Source organism: Anastrepha ludens, chromosome 2, assembly GCF_028408465.1.
Source record: "Anastrepha ludens isolate Willacy chromosome 2, idAnaLude1.1, whole genome shotgun sequence".
NCBI lineage: Eukaryota > Metazoa > Arthropoda > Insecta > Diptera > Tephritidae > Anastrepha > Anastrepha ludens.
In genome coordinates this window covers 107,814,665-107,831,748 of record NC_071498.1, presented here as the reverse complement: position 1 = coordinate 107,831,748, position 17,084 = coordinate 107,814,665, and the positions used below count along the sequence as shown (strand labels likewise).

Sequence of the window (17,084 nt, the reverse complement as noted above, 5' to 3'; positions counted from 1 at the left end):
CAATCAGAATGAGATATAATAAAAACTGTAGCTAATTAAAATTGTCTAATAATATACTGACGCACACACCTTTGAAGACGCTTAGGCCAAGCTTCTTCTCATATCTTTTATTCATGTTGGAAGGCCTTAAACGTAAAGGTTTGAGTTAAGCCATGAAGATTTAATCCGGAGTATACTTTGTTACAAGGAAATATGAAGATTGCTAAAATTACCACAGCGAAATACAATGTTTTTACAAAACAAATTTTACCCTAAAACATTAAAAAAAAAATGTGAAAAAGAATTACAGAAATTTGTCTTGAAAAAACTCTGTTGAGATTAAATACTAACACATGGGCTGTAAAGTCCCGGGTCTATCACTTAGTTGGCACTAGTTTTATTGCGTTCACGTCTTTTTCAGTTAGTGCTAATCTTAAAAAGGCAGCTGTTGAAATTTCATGACATTCTATTCATTAGTTCGTGAGTTATTGTGCTAAGAAAGACGCTGCCTTCAAACAAACGCGTTGGTTTCATATTGAACGCGTTGGATTTATATTGCATAGGCATTTGACTATGAGAAAGCTCTGTTTAAAGTGGGTGCCGCGTTTGCTCACTATTGACTAAAAGAAAGTGAATCACAAGTCAGTCAAAGCAATGCAAAAACCGATTGAATTAAACTTCGAATTGCTCGCCCTTCCACCGTATACGCCAGATTTGTCTGGAAGCGACTACTGGCTGTTCGTAGACCTAAAAAAGGCTCGCCTATTAGAAATTTCGCTCGGATGAAGAGGTTATGTCTGAAACTGATGTCTATTTTGAGGCAAAAGATAAATCCTTCTACGAAAGTGGTACTAATATGTTAGAGCAGCGCTGGAATGATTGGCAGTTGCTTGGTGCAAATTACGTTGATGAATAAAACTAAGTTTTGAACAAAAAAAAAAAAACCGTATTCATTGTTAGGCCCGCGACTTTTCAGCCTATGTGTTACTTATTGCTTTAAGTTTTATGGCACCCATTCATCCTTCTTCTTTTTGAGACCAGCTTTATGCAATTGAAGCAAACTTGTCTGTGTAATCTTAAGTTCCTGAGCAGTGGTATTAAATTATTTGTTTAAGATTTTCGTGGAACATTTTAGCCCACTAATTGCCTTTTTAATGGCCTTTCCTTATAATTGTTTTGAAAACGGGCCAAAAATACCAATTTAAGTAGGAGTTAGAGGGTTAAGATCTAATACAAAAAAATTTCTCGTGATATTTACTGTAGAAGTCTAAGGACTGACATTTTTTGAACTCGTTTCATATAAAATTTTAGATAAACTAATTACACTTTCGACTAAAATGTTAAAACTTTACACCCCGTGAAGAAAAATCCGACCCTATAGAGTAGTACGCTCTTCAGCAAAATTGGTGTGGGAGACATCTTCTTTCATAGTTACTACCATTTGTTCGTGTAGAGTAACCAGTTTTGGTAGTAAACCCCAAGGCTCCGCTCCTATCACTCATTTACCAAAGCAATGCAAAAGAATATCGCAAATAAATAAATAAATACAATTTAGGAAATAAATTTGCCGACGAATTGGCCAATTGCGTATCAGCAGTTACCGCACAGGAATCAGAGCCAATAATCGGAATCAGTTCTACAGGAATCATTATGAATTCGAACAGTAAACTGTCGTACTTCTTCTAAAATTGGGGAAAAAGACGTTCGGTTGATGGTGACTATATGACTACCATTGATACCGAGAAAGCCCCCTTATGCCTGTCTTGCTTAGAGGAGGCAGATAGCACTGAGCATTTTCTCTGTGAGCGTCGTGAGCGTCCTAGAGCAAGGCTACGAATTTTAGGTTCCGATGTCATGAGAACGAGAAATATTCATTCTCTCAGACAGATTTGCCAAAGTATTTGGATAATTCTCACAGAACTAGCTGTTTCTGTCTCTGTTTCTGTCTCTATTCAATCCTATCTCTTTCTTTCTGTTACTTCTCTCCTTTCCTCCTTGACTATCTGCCCTTTTACTTTACAGAGATTTATTCAATCAAATGGGCTTCTTAGCCTGAGTGTTTTAAGAGTTACCAATTTTTTGGTGCTTCTTGGCTCGTAGGTTTGCCGTAGCAGGCGGAGAGATGGAGTAAAACAAAAAACAAACACTTTGATTTTGTGTTGCTGTTTCTTCACAGTGGGCATCGAACTCTTTACCTAACGGCTGACCCGCCACGCACAAATCCACTCGACTACCACAATTGATTTTGATTAGCATTTAGTAAAACTATTTTGACTCCCTAGCGAGAGAAACCCACGCTTCAAAAACAATTTTTTTTTGTTTTAAAGATTTTATATGCTTTTAAATAGTCTTGAATGTATCGGCATGACAGATCTTGCGGAACAGAAGCCATGTCGCATCTCGTAAAATAACTACCGGAATGACAAGCGAAAAATAAAAAATAAAGAAATTAAAAAAGAAAACAAAAAACTAACGTTGTTGACAATAGACCATTATGCGCGTAATTGAGCATTATCAACACAATGAAAAGCGCTAATACCGGCAGCCGTACGTAGCGCCTGTATGCAAGCTGTGCGTTCCTGCGCAATTAGAGGCGTAACTCTTGGCTGGCTCAATACGCGAGTTTTGCTTGCAAGTGGAAGTCTATCAGGTTTTAGTTAAAAGTGAGCCGCGGACGGTTATAGGTGTTTTTAAGAAGATTATTGCTTCAATTTATAATTAGGCACATAAATATTTGTAAGAGTGCCACCTCTCAAGAAAATTTTCAATTTGATTACTAATTTTTACAAAACGAAATTTTTTTTTAAAAACTCTGTTTTACTCTAACACAAGTATTTATTAAATATTTTTGGAAAATATGTGCACAATTGTGAAATTTATTAGCAATTCATTGTTGTTATCTTTGGTCTGCTGCTCTTTGACGAGCGTACATGCAGCCAATGTGATTAATTATCGTCAGCAGCAACACGTCAGTTATACTGCGCGACCAGTAAACGTTTTGCCATCACAACAACAGCCGCAGCTGCAAAGGTAGCGATAGCGATAATTAATTGTAACAAAGTTTTGGTTTATTTTTGAGTTTTTCCAGTACTCTTTCAAATGTTATTCATTTCTTTAAATTTCTGTACGCTCCTTATCAGCGCTAGGTACGAGCAGCATTCTCAACAAACGCAAATAGCAACCAAGGAGGAGTCTATCTTCCGGCCCATGGTGAGATTTCTTACGGCAAAGCCAACACTGCAACAATCACAAGTAATCGGCAATCGTTTACCAGCGACCGACTTAGCTGGCAAAGGAAATCAACAGTTAAACTTATTTATTTCACAGCAACAACAACAGGCAATAGCACCACCAGCAAGAGTGTCTCAGCATTTACAACATGGAATAATAAAATTCCAGTCACAACAACAATTTCAAACCAAATTTAATCATTATCAAAATTTAAACTGGCAACTTCAACAATCAAAGTCATTGCCATCACCACCAACAACATCGAAACAATTACCGAATAATCAACAGTTTGTGCAGTACAACAGTTATGTGCAGCACCAGTATCAGCAGCAACAACAGCAGGCATTCAATTTGACCCGTTTTGTGCGGGTAAACCAAAAATCACAACAGGAGCAGCTGCAGCAGCAACAGCAGCAACGACAGCAATATCAAGTGCAGCAACCGCAGCAGTCACTGCAATCACAACAGCAACGCATACAGTTCTATCGGCCACAAACGACAAAAACAACGCAGCAATATTCGCAGCCGCTGAAAATTTATTCACAGCCTTCTAATTCATATCAGCACCCTCACCCACAACAAGAACAACAACAGCAACAGCTAATACATAAACAGAACAACTTTAGTGTTGTTGCGAGCCGCTTCAATAGCTCAGATGTTGTAATCAGCCCATTGCTGCCCTCGTACTCGGAGTAAGTGGCTCTTAGAAATTTATCCAATCTGAACCAACAATGCCATCAACTTTTTATTATTTGTTTAATTTTTCCATTTACAGTGAGGAAGATGCATTAACGCCATTCAATTTCACTCAGCCATGCCAAGATTGTTGCGTTGAGCGTCAGAATCCATGTCAGCGGTGCTGTGATACTCGACCATTTTTAAGTGCGGCTGTTTTGAAGTCATCAACGGGTTAAAAAAAAAACAATATTTATGTATGTAAAGTGTACATTTGTAGATATATTCAGTGTAATTTTAGTGGTGCTATGAAATAAATTTAAGAAAAACAAAATAATATTGCATACATTTAGGCGCATCGATAATTTTTGAAAAGCAGAACACAAAGCTTAATAACTTACGACCCAGTTAGGCTAAATTAAATTTTCGTCTACTACTTAAGGGGTTACGCCACTCCAGCTACTGTAAAAAAAGCAGTTTTTTAAGGATTTCTTTTACATTGAAAGAAAGGTGCTAGGAAAAAACTTTTTAAGTATATTATTAAGCATGTATTTAAGTGCAATTACAAATATTTTTATTGAAAAATATTACAAAATGGCGCCTTTGGAGTGAATCTCTGAACGCGCCCTGCGAAAAAGGCACTTCACGGCACGCAGTACCACTGACGTAAATGTCCACCTAAACCAAATTAAAAAAATTCTTCTCAATCGACGTGAGTATAGCTGTAGAAATACGTACGGGATTTTAGAAATATTGAAATTTGTGTATTTTGCAGATGTTTGAAGTCAAAAGTAGAATTTTTCATCTAAAATGGAACCGTTAATTGTTTATAAAAATTTTTCTAATTAATTAATAAAAAAATCCGTACGTATTTCAGTGCGGAATAATGTTCTAAAGATCCTTGTACAATTACAAGTGAAAATATTAAAAATTGTTTGTGTTATGCTGCGTGCAGTTTTGAAAAATCACGTTTTGAGATAAACACGGTTTAAATTTGAAATAGTCGTGTCAGAGACGTCAGAGGCGCTCGCGCAAAAGTGCGAAATATTAGAGATAAACATTTTTTTCACGCATAGGACTTTTTGTTTTATATTCTAAAGAGTTCAAAGCATCTTTTAAGCAAAAAAAAAAAATTTCGATATTTTGAAAATCCTAGAGTGGCCTAACCCCTTAATGGCCTACTTTTCAAGTGTAGAATGCATTTCTCATAAAGTCTTCAAGCAAGTGCTTGAATAGGTCTTGAATGTTGGTATCTTCTAAAATTTTTTATAAATCTCTTATACGATACGTACTAATTTAAATTTATTTATTGAAACATTATAGACACTAAGGTCAGACATTGCGATTGTTGTAATCAAGTTATCAACGTTCATGTTGTTAATTTCATGTAAATCGTAAATCGCTTCGAAAAATAATAATAAATTTGGTGAGTCCTGTTACATGGAATTAGTAGTGAAACATCTTTTTAACTAGTATCACCATTTATATATTTGTTTTTTTTACTTAAAATCACGAGATTAAAGTAAACTCGTTATAGGCCTTTTAATATTGTTAGTGTTAGTTTTTCAATACTAAATACAAGTCTAATTCACAAAATTGATTCGTTCATATTGAATGTGAAAAAAATAGTTCTTCTTCTTCTTAATTGGCGCTATAACCCCTTACGCGATTTTGGCCGAGTTTAACAAAGCGCGCCAGTCGTTTCTTTCTCGTGCTAACCGGCGCCAGTTGGACACACCAAGTGAAGCCAAGTCCTTCTCCACCTGATCTTTCCAACGCAAAGGAGGCCGCCCTCTTCCTCTGCTACCACCAGCTGGTACCGCATCGAATACTTTCAAAGCCGGAGCGTTTGTATCCATTCGGACGACATGACCCAGCCAACGAAGCCGCTGGATCTTTATTCGCTGCGCTATGTCTATGTCGTCGTAAAGCTCATACAGCTCATCGTTCATTCGTCTGCGATATTCGCCGTTGCACACGTGCAAAGGTCCAAAAATCTTACGCAGAATCTTTCTCTCGAACACTCCAAACGTCACTTCATCGGATGTTGTCATCGTCCAAGCTTCTGCGCCATACGTTAGGACGGGCATGATGAGAGTCTTGTAGAGTATTAGTTTTGTTCGTCGAGAGAGGACTTTACTGCTCAGTTGCCTACTTAGTCCAAAGTAGCACTTGTTGGCAAGAGAGATTCTACGTTGGATTTCAAGGCTGACATTGTTATCGGTGTTAATGCTGGTTCCTAAATAGACGAAGTCTTTTACAACCTCGAAATTATAACTGTCTACAGTGACGTGGGTTCCGATACGCGAGTGCGCCGACTGTTTGTTTGAAGACAGGAGGTACTTCGTTTTGTCCTCGTTCACCACCAGACCCATTCGCTTTGCCTCTTTATCCAGTTTGGAGAAGGCAGAACTAACAGCGCGGTTGTTAAGGCCGATGATGTCAATATCATCGGCATACGCCAACAATTGTACGCTCTTATAAAATATTGTGCCTGAGCGATTAAGTTCTGCGGCTCGTACGATGCTCTCCAACATCAGGTTAAAGAAGTCACACGACAGCGAGTCACCCTGCCTGAAACCTCGTTTGGTATCAAACGGCTCGGAGAGGTCCTTCCCAATTCTGACGGCGCTGCTGGTGTTGAGCAGCGTCATCTTACATAGCCGTATTAGTTTTGCGGGGATACTAAATTCAGACATCGCGGCATACAGGTAACTCCTTTCCGTACTGTCGAATGCAGCTTTGAAGTCGACGAAAAGATGGTGTGTGTCGATTCTCCTTTCATGGGTCTTTTCCAAGATTTGGCGTATTGAGAATATTTGGTCGATGGTGGACTTTCCAGGTCTGAAGCCACACTGATAAGGTCCAATTAGTTGGTTGACGGTGGGCTTCAGCCTTTCACACAATACGCTCGCTAGAACCTTATAGGCGATATTTAGAAGACCAATCCCGCGGTAATTGGCACAAATTGCAGGATCGCCCTTCTTATGGATTGGGCAGAGCACACTTAAATTCCAATCGGCATGCATGCTTTCATCCGACCATATTTTGCATAGAAGCTGATGCATGCACCTTACCAGCTCCTCGCCGCCATGTTTGAATAGCTCAGCCGGCAGTCCGTCGGCGCCCGCGGCTTTGTTGTTCTTTAGCCGCGTTATCGCTATTCTCACCTCGTCATGATCGGGTAGCGGAACGACAATTCCGTCGTCAACGATTGGGGTATCGGGATCTTCACTTTCTCGGTGACATGCGCAGCTGTCACTGTTTAATAGGTTCGAGAAGTGTTTCCTCCATAATTTAAGATTGCTCTGTACGTCAGTCACCAGTTCGCCGTTTTTGTTCTTACAGGAAAACGCCCTGGTCTTGAAACCTTCTGTAAGCCGCCGAACTTTCTGGTAGAATTTTCGGGCGTTGTTCCTGTTGGCCAGCATCTCAAGCTCTTCGCACTCACGTATTTCGGCCTCTCGTTTCTTCTTTCGGATAATACGTCTCTCTTCCTTTTTCAGCTCTCTGTAGCGATCCCACATGGCTCGCGTTGCGTCCGATCGCAGCGTGGCTCTATAGGCGGCATCCTTTCTTTCTGCGGCAGCATGACATTTCTCGTCGTACCAATTGTTTTTTCGGGCTCGCCGGAATCCGATTTCTTCTTCGGCGGCGGTACGTAGAGAACGAGAAATGTTGCTCCATTGCTCATGCTTGCCGGTTTGTTGGGCAATGCTCTCTGAGAGCAGGAGTGAGAGTCGAGTGGCGAATCTTCTGGCTGTCTGTTGTGATTGCAGCTTTTCGATGTCGAACATTCTTTGCGTAGGTAGATGCACGTTTTTTGCTGCACAGAAGCGTGTGCGCAGTTTGGCTGCAACAAGGTAGGAATCCGAGTCGATGTTGGGTCCTCGGATCGTACGTACATCTAATACACTAGAAGCGTGTCTTCCATCTATCACAACATGATCGATCTGGTTTCGTGTTTTTCGATCAGGAGACAGCCAGGTGGCTTGGTGAATCTTCTTATGCTGGAATCTGGTGCTACAGACTACCATGTTTCGGGCCTCGGCGAAGTCGATCAGCCTCTGCCCGTTGCCGGATGTTTCGTTGTGCAGGCTGAATTTTCCGACTGTGGGACCAAAAATTCCCTCCTTGCCCACCCTGGCGTTGAAGTCGCCAAGCACGATTTTTATGTCGTGGCGGGGGCAGCGCTCATAGAAACGTTCCAGGCGCTCATAGAAAGAATCTTTGGTCGCATCATCCTTCTCTTCCGTCGGGGCGTGGGCGCAAATTAGCGATATGTTGAAAAAACGGGCTTTGATGCGGATTGTTGCGAAACGCTCGTCCACCGAAGTGAACGACAGTACTTGGCGACGAAGTCTCTCTCCCACAACAAATCCGACACCGAATTTGCGCTCCTTTACATGGCAGCGGTAGTAGACGTCACAAGGTCCTACGATTTTCTTTCCTTGCCCCGTCCATCGCATCTCTTGGATGGCAGTGATGTCAGCCTTTACTCTCACGAGGACATCAACCAGCCGGGTTGAAGGTCTCATCCGAGGCTTTTTTACACTTTTCATTTGGGGCGATTTTTAAGTGGCGGGTCCCAAACCTAACGCACAACCAGCCTTCTCACGTTAGCTCACTCCCGAACGGATGTTCGGAAGCTACCCAGAGGATACGTGGGCTAATCCCGGCCGTTGTGAGCTGCTTGAACCATATGCAGAAGAATCGTCCTGGCCATTCCCAAGTGAATGGAGATCAGTAACTTTCCCCACTTGCGTGGACTTCTACACATGGAACCATCCTCCCGAAAAAAATAGTTACATATGCTTAAAATTATTATTCGTACTGCTCTGATTACTTCACCTGTACACGGGAATTTCCATTTTGATTCAATTACAGGGTCCGGCCATCGAAGTGTAACCAACTCCAATTAATTGACTAAATGACACTCCAGGTATAGTTTACAAATGCGCGGGGAAGCTTTTTGTAATGGATTTCAAACGTTATAGTGAGATTGCCTTATAGTTGGCTGGAAAATCCTAACCAGCGATTATTCGTGAGCTCGAGCATCTTAAAGTAAATAAAGTTTTTGTTTATCGCACCATTACTAGTTACAATGATACTGGCAGCATCGGGAAACGTCTTGAAGGTAGTTATCAAAAGACTGCAACGACACGTGAAATGGTTCAAAAAGTGAAGAAGCGACTTGAACGAAATCTCCGACGAAGTACCAATCAAATGGCGAGAGACCGTATCATCCACCGCATACTGAGAAATGATCTCAAAGTCAAGCCTTACAAGATGCAAAAGGCGCATGATCTCACACCGAAGCAGCAACAAGTCAGACTTGAGAGAGCGAAGGAGTTGTTTCGTTTGGCGGAAAACGATCAATTTCCGAACATTGTGTTTTCCGACGAGAAAATTTTTCAAATTGAGCAATACGTAGAAGTCCCAAAACGATAGGATTTATTTGACCGAGCGCTCATACGAGAATTTGAGTCATCGATTGTGCACCTGCCAAAATGGTTTGGGCCTCTGTAACCGCAGATGGGCGCTCTTCAATCGTTTTCATTGAGCCTGCTTTGAAACCGTGAGCAGGCAAACATTTCGGTGGCAGACCAGGACGTTTCAACAGGGCTCGGCGCCGTCTCACATAGCTCGAGTGAGCCAAGAATGGCTAAAAAACAACGCTTCGAATTTCCTTACGTCTACACGATGGCTCTCAAATGCTCAGATGGCTCAGATGCGAATCCGATGGACTATTCTCTTTGGATTATTCTCCGCGAGTGGGCCAAAATACCTACAAGTCATATTCGGGCAGCTTGCGATTGGTTTCTGTATCGTCTCAAGGCCATATTCAAGGCTAAAGGTGGTTGGTAATAATGTTTGTTTTTATGTTGAGAAGACCACCGGAAATCAGGAAAACTTACTGGACATCTCTATATCCTAAACAGCATGCATGACCCTTACGAATGGCCATACGGAACCCGTACTCAATTTTACTAAGAGATAAGACGTTATCTTTCCGTCTATGGAAGAGTGGAACACTAGCCAAACATGGCTACATGATGACTCTTAAAAATGGTATACAGATGGATTCAAAGCGCTCCAGGGGGTAGGAGCAGAAATATGGGGTCTAGAGCACACAAATATTTAGAACTGATCTCAAATACCACAATTTTCAATGCGAAGCTTTTCGCCATAATGGAAACAGTAGAAATCGTATCCAAAAGAGGGAGCGAAAAAGTAAAAATTAAAATACTTTCGGACAGTCACCCAGCCCTTAGAACAGTAGAAATCGTATCCAAGAGAGGGTGCGAAAAAATAAAAATTAAAATACTTTCGGACAGTGACCCAGCCCTTAGAACCTTCAATAGCTTTACGTTCAACTCAAAAGTCTTTATAGAGTGTAACAATGCACTCAACAAACTGGTGACTCTCAATCAGGTTACTCTGATTTGGGTACCAGGACATGAGGCACACGAAGGAAACGAGAAGGCAGACTTTTGTGCCAAAAAAGGGCTATTTATGGGACCCATTTTGCGGCTTTAACAAAATCAACCAAAAACAAGAAACCAAAAAATGGACCAAAATAAAAACCAAGAAATACTTGAACCGCAAAAACGGCCTTAATAAATCCAAAAAGTTCCTGAACTTTACTACCAATATAGCAGAATCTGCTCTAACCCTAGACAAAATGGACCTCATATAACTCTGTGGAGCACCTACAGGCCTCTTTGCCAGCAAAAAACATTTCAATATAATAGGACTATCTAGCACAAGTTTATGCAGGTTCTGCTGTGATGCAGAGGAGTTCATGGAACACTCAATCACCAAATGTAAGGCAATTGGTCATAGGAGACACAGAATCCTGGGCTCGTACCTACTAGAGGATGATACAAATGCTCACTCCAAAGGAGCTGGTTCGATTCTTCGCAATCCTAAATAATTAAAATTAATCACTTTGGAGCGCAAAATCGGTCAATCGGGTCGCAGTACATAAAGGCCTTAGCCCAACGCGTACAACAATTACCAATACCATCAGGTTCCTCTGCTCAGTAACTTTGCCAAGGTATTCAGCAAGTAATTTTTCTAATAGCTTTGATAAGATCGATGGGAGGGAACAAAAAGCTTCTGAACAAGAAATTTAAATCCGGGCAAACAAATAAAAGACTACTAGCATACTTTTTTGGCTATGTATTTGATCGGGCTTCTCTCTTATTTTGTATATAGTGTTCGTTTTGATTTTGTGCTTTAAATGGACAAATCCACAATTCGTGTCGCCTCCGAATGGCACTTTTTTAATGGAAAGTTTTTTTCATGGTTTGCCATCGCTTTTGCCGGGAGCAGACAAATATCTACGATTTAATTTTTCATGCCCTCAGTGGGTATTGGCAGCGAGGTGAACCGAGTGAAAAACCGTTGCACATAAGAACTAACTAGCCTAAGGATTAGCAAATCATAAAGGGTGATTTTTTAAGAGCTATAGGAAAGTTTTTCAAAAAAACACACGTAAAATTCAGAAAAATGCATGAAATTCTTATTTAAATCGATAGTACAGTACATATAATTTAATTTTTGAAGATTATTTCAAGCAAATGTTGACCGCGACTGCGCTTCAAATGGTCCATTAGCTTAGTCCAATTTTGGCATACTCTTTCCAATGTTTCGACCGGTATCTCACATATAAATGTTTTAATGTGGTCTTCCAATGCGTTAATTGAAGCAGGCTTGTCTGAATAGATATGAGTTTTACCATAGCCCCACAAAAAATAATCTAAAGGCGTTATATCGCACGATCTGGGTGGCCAATTGACAGGTCCCGAACGTGAAATAAAATGTTCACCGAACTCGTCTCTCAACAAGACCATTGTTACGCGTGCTGTGTGGCATGTGGCACCGTCTTGCTGAAACTACATGTCATGCATGTCAAGCTCTTGTATTTTGGGCAAAAAAAAGTTGGATATCATTTCACGGTAGCGCTCACCATTCACTGTTACGTTACGATTCGCCGCATCTTTGAAGAAGTGCGGTCCAATGATACCTCCAGCCCATAAACCGCACCAAACGTGACCTTTTCTGGATACATTGGTACCTCTTGCAATTCTTTTGGCTGATCTTCAATTAAAAATCGTTGCTTATTTACGTACCCATTGATCCAAAAATGAGGTTCGGCGCTGAACACAATTTTTCGACTTTAATTTTCTTAACAGAACACGCATTTTTATAATAAAATTGAATGATTTGCAAGCGTCGTTCGTTTGTAGGACGATTCATGGTTAAATTATAGACCAAACTGAAGATGTTTGACAGTGAAATAAAACATGAAACGTGCGTCAGCTCTTTAAACCAACTGTTTAAAAAGATCATAGCTAAAATATAATATCATTCTTTATATACCCTCACTTCTCTATTTTGTGCCTGCATATTGATGCACTGTGAGTGTTCATAAAAGGCTAAAGTTTCAGATGACTTTTCTCGTTCAATAAATGGCCGCTTTAATGTCCATTACTCCTTCATGGTATTATTTTAGGCTAAAGACATCGAGTAAAAACTTTTTGCAACCAAAAGACGATAAAAGCAAATACTTTTAAAGAAAGTTAATACTTGTGAAGAATGAAGAGGAAATCTTCCGGAAATCTGTGCACTCACTGCAAAGACGACGCTTGTCGCGCACTTAAGACATCAACTTGTAGCGGGTGCATTAATGGTCCACAAACCCCAGCCAATGAAAAGAAAAAACTTCAACAATCATGCATACATACCTATACTCGTGCAAGTGTGTGTGTATATATGTATGTTATATGCACCATAAACACTATGTGACTTATCTGCCATCACAGCTAACGGCGAAAAATCTCATACAACCACAAAATTAAAAAAAAAATCAAATCATACATTCACCCATGCATGCGCGTGTTCTTATGTATACATATGTATGTGTTAACGCGGTCAGAACCATCCATTCTATCGCCACTCGCAAAGCTTTTGTATTTGAAATTGCATGTGCGTGTGTGAGTGTGTGGAATGCAACACTCTGAGGTATTCTCTGACGCTGTCACACTCACAAAGCCCATATACAAACATACGTTGCCAGCGCAAAACAAATAACAATAACAAAGTAACAACGCCAAAAGGATAAGTGTATACACACACATACATACACATGTATGTATATAAAAAGTTGCGGAAAATTAAACAAAAAAAAGTCGAAAATTATGTCCGTGTAGCAACAGAAGCACGCATAGAATGGTGTTGAGTGCAAACAACAATCACAACAAAATAATAATAACAACAAGAATCGAAAAACAATTGCACTAGAGCTGCATATGAGGTATATGAAGAAAGCATTAGGGTGGGGTTAAGATTCATAAACTGGATATGGCCAAAGCGGACAGTTTTTGTTGGCAAAGGGATGTTGGACAGACAGGTGTTGCTTGCAACATGCCATACAAACGACAGAGACTACAACAAGAATAATGTCATGTGCACAAACACATACGTACATACATAAGTACATGGGCAATAAACGCAAAACACTATTAAAATGCATGCCAACGAAAACAAACAAACAAACAATCAAAACTGAAACAAAAATCACATAGCAAATGTGTAGGTACGCGCACACATGCAAATGCATTCAATTGAAATAGTAAGTGAAAAGGTGTGAAAAATATATCCACATTTGTTTGTTGGTGTTGTGTCGCCGCCGCCGCCGCCGCAGCGGCTGTGTGTTTTGTGATTTTTGTTTAGCGCGAATGACAGTTATACAAATATGTACACAGTTAGCCATAGAGGCGGACACCAGTATCACTAATACATACACACAAAGTAACTTGCATGCATGGACGCATAAAAAGCTTTGGATTCGCAGACAACCAAACAAACCGGCGAGTGTCATAAAAATGTGCATTTGTGGACAACATAAACAAGCGGCAGAAAGACATTCCTCCATACATTCACTATACACAAGCCGAAATAATAAAAGTATGAGTCCCTGCAATAAGTAGCATTTCGTTTGGAATTTTAAAGGACTAGTCCACTTCGGTATGATATTAGTTCAGTCATACATTTTTTGAACCAGTCATTATTGGTTATTATAAATTAGCGAATTAATTCAAAGGAAATCAAAATCGAAAAAAATATTACCTTTTAATATGACGTCATATCGCAGAGGGTTTACGTAAACAAAAAATACGTGGTGAACGGTTGATTTATGAGGCTTTAAACTACAGCCGATTAGATCCAATTAGCTTACTAACAGACGGTTTCGATATTTCACATACCTCGCTCGATTACTCGATACTCAGGAAAGCAATTCTGCGATAGTTAGTGCAGATTGTAGGATCCCGTTCTTATGCATGGGGGGAACATACTTAAATTCCAAACCAGAAGCAGTCATAGACTCTCGCTGGCTCTCGCGACTTACCGCTACTTTTGCTTAGTTTAATTTAAGGTCCTAAGTCTTGGCAGTTATTTCGACATATATATCGCAAATAGCAAATAATTAAAATAATAAATTAAGATTTATAAGTCAGAAAAAGGAATATCAAAATCATTATAAGTGATGTCGAATGATTCAAAAAGTGATTTTTATTTTGCACCAGTTTAAAGTTAGTCGCGAAACAGTTGGTAAAGTGATAGAGTAAGATCGGGTATTGTGGGCTATTTGGGTAATGTGGTCAACGTCTGTATTTTTCATAATAACGAACAAGCACTAGGAAGATTTCTTATGAACTTCAAAATTCATATAACGGATGTTTTACGCTGCTCGCCTTTTGAATTCGACTCTTTACTGATGAGCAGTTGATCAAAATACAATATTTTGTGAAGTGCAGCCGATTTGTTTTTCAGTGTTGTGCAATACGAGGGGTGCCTTCTATATTTCGGGAATTGGCAACCCAGGTGTTGCAATCTGGCAACTGACAGCTGTATCGCAAAGTTTGACATTTTTTGGCTTTTAGGTACTTGGAACGTTTTGAAATACCAACGCTATTTGTGTTGTTTACAGTAACTTAAAAGATTCATCTCGGTCCAAAAATGGAATTAAATCGTGAACATTTTCGTGCGATTATTTTTTACAACTTTCGACGTGGATTAACTCAGCAACATTGCATGGATGAACTTAATTCATTTTTTGGCGATGAAGCTCCATCAAGGACCAATGTTTATCGATGGTATGGTGAATTCAATCGTGGTCGTAGTTCACTCCAAGACGAATTTCGTGAAGGTCGTCAAAAATCAGTTGTTGTTCCGAAAACCATTGATGCTGTGCGCGAACTGATACTGCAAGATCGTCATGTGACCTATCGTGAGATTGAGACAATCTTAGGCATTAGTGGGAACCGCATACATTCAATATTGCATAAACATTTGACTGTCAAAAAAATTTGTTCGCGTTGGATCCCACACAATTTGTCAATCGCTCAAAAAAAGGCTCGTGTCGATTGGTCGAAGGAAATGCTCAAAAAATACGATCGCGGGGCTTGGAAACACGTCTATGACATCGTGACAGGTGATGAATCATGGATTTACGCGTATGAGCCCGAAAGTAAACAGCAGTCGACTGTATGAGTGTTTCAAGATGAGCCAAATCCAACAAAAGTTGTTCGCGCACGAAGCACTTCCAAGCAAATGGTCGCTTGTTTTTGCGGAAAAACTAGGCATGTCGCAACCGTACCACTAGAACAACGCAGAACAGTAAATTCTGAGTGGTACACAACCATTTGTTTGCCAGTTGTCTTCCAAGAAATTAGGAAAACCAATCGCCAAAGACGGATCACTCTTCACCAGGACAATGCGAGCTCTCACACATCGACTCAAACAACTGCATTTTTGAGCACCCAAAATATCGAATTAATGGGTCATCCGCCGTATAGTCCTGACTTAGCACCGAATGACTCCTTTTTATTCCCGTACGTAAAAACCAAACTGAGAGGTCAACGTTTTTCGACACCTGAAGCAGCGGTTGCGGCATTCAGAATGCATGTTTTGGAGGTACCTCATTCAGAGTGGCAAAAGTGCTTCGAAAATTGGTTCAAACGCATGCAAAAGTGTATAGATCTTCATGGAGAATATTTTGAAAAACGGTAAAGTGATTTTCGATTATTAAAATTTGTTTTTGTTCTCTAATCCCGACATATAAAAGGCACCCCTCGTATTAATATTAATATTTTTTAGCAAGTGCTTATTTTTGGAGTGTGAAAGTTCAGATGGAATTATTAAACTATTCTGTATTTTTAATGCGGTAAGAAACTCTTTTTAAATTATTTAAATAAAAGTTTGTAATCCTTTTTTCTTGGAAGTGTTACAGTGGCTAATTTGGGCTAGTCAGCGTTGGGTATTCTGAACTAAAGGGTGATTTTTTAAGAACACACGCACAATTCAGAAAAATGCATGAAATTTTTATTTAAATCGATAGTACAGTCCATATAATTTAATGTTTGAAGATTATTTCATGCAAATGTTGACCGCGACTGCCCTTCAAATGGTCCATCCGCTTAGTCCAATTTTGGCATACTCTTTCCAATGTTTCGGCCGGTATCTCACATATAAATGCTTTAATGTTGTCTTCTAATGCGTTAATTGAAGCAGGCTTGTCTGAATAGACATGAGCTTTAACATAGCCCCACAAAAAATATTCTAAAGGCGTTATATCGCACGATCTGGGTGGCCAATTGACAGGTCCCGAACGTGAAATAAAATGTTCACCGAACTCGCCTCTGAACAAGTCCATTGTTACGCGTGCTGTGTGGCATGTGGCACCGTCTTGCTGAAACCACACGCCATGCAAGTGAAGCTCTTGCACTTTGGGCAAAAAAAAGTTGGATATCATTTCACGGTAGCGCTCACCATTCACAGTTACGTTACGAGTCGCAGCATCTTTGAAGAAGTACGGTCCAATGATACCTCCACCGTACAAAACTGTGATCTTTTTCCATGTTGTTGAGTAACAGAGGCCCAAATGCTGCGAACGGCGACGAATCGATAATTGATGGTCATCATTAACACTGGCCGATACAGCTGCGATATTTTCTTCAGTTCGCACGCTACGTAAGCGTGTTGGAGGTTTGATGTCCATTAATGTAAATTTGGTTCTAAATTTAGTCACAATAGCTCGAATAGCCGCTTCAGTGGCTCGATTAAACTGACCATAAAATGGAAGAAGCGCGCGATAAACTTTCTTAACAGAATTAAATTAAATTAAATTA

General features: G+C 40.0%; 1 protein-coding gene across 1 annotated transcript; it reads left to right on the top strand.

The window, feature by feature from the left end:
* Nucleotides 1-2,836: 2,836 nt before the first annotated feature.
* Nucleotides 2,837-4,124, top strand: LOC128871746 (putative mediator of RNA polymerase II transcription subunit 26). Its single transcript, XM_054113779.1, has 3 exons — nucleotides 2,837-3,009; nucleotides 3,120-3,902; nucleotides 3,986-4,124. Exons 1-3 carry the CDS (start codon nucleotides 2,837-2,839, stop codon nucleotides 4,122-4,124), a joined length of 1,095 nt encoding a protein of 364 aa, XP_053969754.1.
* Nucleotides 4,125-17,084: the final 12,960 nt, after the last annotated feature.

What these genes read in the sequence shown, in the direction of transcription:
- LOC128871746 (XM_054113779.1), top strand. Translation starts at nt 2,837, where the DNA reads ATGTGCACAATTGTGAAATTTATTAGCAATTCATTGTTGTTATCTTTG. An exon ending in CAACAGCCGCAGCTGCAAAG is followed by an intron (nt 3,010 to 3,119) that starts GTAGCGATAGCG and finishes GCTCCTTATCAG; the next exon opens with CGCTAGGTACGAGCAGCATT. An exon ending in TTGCTGCCCTCGTACTCGGA is followed by an intron (nt 3,903 to 3,985) that starts GTAAGTGGCTCT and finishes TTCCATTTACAG; the next exon opens with TGAGGAAGATGCATTAACGC.